The 3,338-nt window shown below is 34.4% G+C and overlaps 1 protein-coding gene across 1 annotated transcript in view; it reads left to right on the top strand.

Moving 5' to 3' along the window:
- LOC108574595 (sn1-specific diacylglycerol lipase beta-like) overlaps positions 1-3,338 on the top strand; it is a 13,142-nt gene that overhangs the window by 7,095 nt on the left and 2,709 nt on the right. The window contains exon 5 of the mRNA XM_017937213.1: positions 2,645-2,813. Coding sequence (XP_017792702.1) covers positions 2,645-2,813 — 169 coding nt within the window. The remainder of the gene's footprint in view (positions 1-2,644; positions 2,814-3,338) is intronic.

The raw sequence follows: 3,338 nt of genomic DNA, 5'->3' as shown, positions 1-3,338 counted from the left end.
ACCTACTGATAAATTCACTCGCATAATTTATCTTGTTTAAAATAACGAAAATATGGAATATTTTTGAGGTTAGAATGTGCATGAAAAATGAGAAGTGAAATCAATCGATTTTCACCTTCTAAATTTATAACCTACTGATAAATTCACTCGCATAATTTATCTTGTTTAAAATAACGAAAATATGAAAAACTTTTGAGGTTAGAATGTGCATGAAAAATGAGAAGTGAAATCAATCTTTCTAAGATTTATGTGTATAAAAGGCAAGTTTGTAATACACTGGGCACGAAGGTGATAATCATACGACAAGGCAATTCATTGGTAGCACAAGGAACACGTGTAATTACGATAATGATCATACTTTTTGTTCTGATTTCCTTAAGAGGCAAGACTTTTATTCGAGAGGTTAACGTATGCATGAAAAATAATTAACATTGAAATTATTAATAAGAAAGAAATATCCTGGAATCTGATATGATTAGTTGACTTTCCGGTTTACTTCAAATTCATCACTGATAAGTTCTATCTAGAAAAATATGATAAACACAAAGAAATATCATCGTTGAAAGGGCTATAACTCGAGTCGTCAATTTGGTTTGGGTATCGAACTGATGCATGTTTTAAATTTTTTCACGAAATGAGGATTTTAGTTAAGAATGCACCATTTAAGCTACAATGTAGAGCTTAAGGAGTAGTTTCTACTCTACTTTGGTTACTGTAATAGTATAGTTTGTGGAAGCGATGTAGCGAGGTTCGAAATTAAAGAATTAAAGGGTTATAACAAAGTTTGGGAATTTTTTTCATAGGCAACTACTAAATGAAAAATTTCAATTTTTTCACATGATATAAATGTAACTGTCAACTATTTTCTCCAATTTTTAAAAAGTAAAAATGTTACAAAATAGAGTCTCGACACCATGTTCACTATGGCTCCTGACCAATTTTACGACCTCGCTATATCGTGACACGTACTAAACTTTTTATACTCGTAGAATTCACTAGTCTGACTGTTTAGAAATACAAAATTGACTTCTCCTCTACACCTCCACCTATAAAAAAAAATTATTTCCATAATCATGAGTCTTTTTTAAATAATCTTTTCGTTTATTACTTGAGATAATTGAACACCCTGTATCTTCCAAATTCCAATCATACAATTAAATTGTAAAACCTACATTTACGACACGTTGTATATATCTTCAAAGTACTTATACTTACGTGTGTTTGTAAAAAAATTTATTCAGTGTATTTTAATACCAAATTTATTATCTGCCACCGTTGTTGTAATAAACGGTAAGCTAATTGTTTCAGTACAATAAAATTATTTTACAGGTTTGCTAAGTGCTTTGTTTCGTGGAACAGATTTAGTTCCTTCAGATGTGATGGCAGGATGTATTCTACTGAGAATTCGACAGAAACGGGAGACTCATGAATTACGCTTGCTAAATCTCCTTATTCGTCCGGTGTACACTCCGAGTACGTATTTTTTTATTCTGCATTATTTATAATATTTACAATTTTCTTCAAATCATATTTATTACAACGTTGAATGTAAGTAAACATTGTAGCGGAGCATACGGTAAAACAGTATGTAAAGATTGAGGAGTGTGATTCCTCCTGGTGCCATCTATTGATTGGGTAACAAGGTCATGGATGGCGCTGGGAGGATTATTGGGCGCCAAAAACGAGGCCCGATCGTCATTTGTTTCCCCCGATGAGCAGATTGTCGTGCTCGGCGTCGATGGAGAGAAAGACGACACGCGCTCGCGTTGTATAAATTGTGAAAAATAAAGTGCTTCACCTAGATTATAACCCTTGCGTTATATCATAATCACTATAATAAGCAGGGGGTGTTATTTGTGAAACATTATCAACAAATAGTTATATATTTATTTTCACAATTTTTTATACAATAATATGATTTTTTTATATAGAAGTTCTAGTATATTAAAGTATAACTGATTTCCAATAAAATTTTTGAAAGTAACAGAAATAATGTTTTCCATGTTTTAAAATTTATTCGGGTTTCTGCTCAACGCTATAGAAACGAAAATGTAATTCATGTGGGCGACGGGAGAATAAATGTACATGTGGTCGCGCTTGAAATCCGTTATTCAGACAACCAGGCGAAATGTCTCGTGTCACTTTTGGCCGTTGACTGCCCTTCGCGGCGTCGATCGGGATTTTGACTGCCCTCGGAACGGATCTCAAATGCCTCTTCGCTTTCCGAGGACATCCATCGGTATCCGCCCGCCATGGTACCGACAGCGACGAGCGACACGTCCGTTGCGTGACTTTTCGTTTACGTTGTATAACAATGTGGCGCCATGCGCACTGCAAGGCCCGCCATATTCAAATATAGCACATTTTAGTTAATTTTTTTTTCGCACCATATGCATTAATTTACTTATCAATGCATGCTGCTTAATATGTAAATAATCATGATTTTGCAAATGTAACAAAGTACCAAAGAATTCATTTCACGTCGGTGCTCGTCGTAGTAATGAATATGTCAAACATACTTCTAATTATGTTCTTATAAATTAAATTAAATAAATTTCAAATATTTACTGTAAATTCGGAAAAATACTTTACTTATTGTATGAAATGTATAGTTATGCAAAATATAATTATATTTTTGTTACAGACGCATCCATCATTTTTAAAGATACACCAAGTTGGATGTCCTTGGAGAATGCGGTTCATTACATGAAACTTTCTATAGCCTGTTACGGATGGTTATTCGTGCTCTATCAACACATGTGTACAGGATGCTGTCACATTATGCAGAATTTGACTTGTTGCGCTTGCTTTCGGTGAGATCGCTAAGGCAAAATGTTACGTTAACCCTTTCGTTACTGCTTTGAAAATTTCTTTGATCTATGCTGTTAGAGCTTTTCGGTGTGCTTACATCTTAATTTCATCCTTAATTTCATCTTTTGCACATTTTCATTTAAATTGAGCAAAAGAAATTTTGAAACGATGCGGCCAAAATATAAAATTTTCATTTGAATTGAATGAAAGAAATTTTAAAACTATGCGGCCCGTTGAGCACGAGATTCAATTGCAGGGAAAGGTAGCAAGACGCAATTGTACGGTGATAACACAAACACAGATCTTCCATTACACGATGTATAAAACGTGCAACGCACGACTCTCTTCAAGAACAATTGAATGGTCAACCGAGGCGTTCCACGAGACGCCGCAGACCATCTGGGCGCCCGAGCGTCGGTAACCTAGAGAACTTCCTCTAGTCTAACACGGCCAAAATAAAAAACTGTCATTTAAATTGAATAAAACAAATTTTAAAACGATGCGGCCAAAGTAAGAAATTTTCATTT

The sequence above is a fragment of the Habropoda laboriosa genome, unplaced genomic scaffold, assembly GCF_001263275.1.
Source record: "Habropoda laboriosa isolate 0110345459 unplaced genomic scaffold, ASM126327v1 scaffold175, whole genome shotgun sequence".
Lineage (NCBI taxonomy): Eukaryota > Metazoa > Arthropoda > Insecta > Hymenoptera > Apidae > Habropoda > Habropoda laboriosa.
The sequence above is the reverse complement of the archived record's forward strand: the minus strand, read 5'-3'. Positions and strand labels throughout refer to the sequence as shown.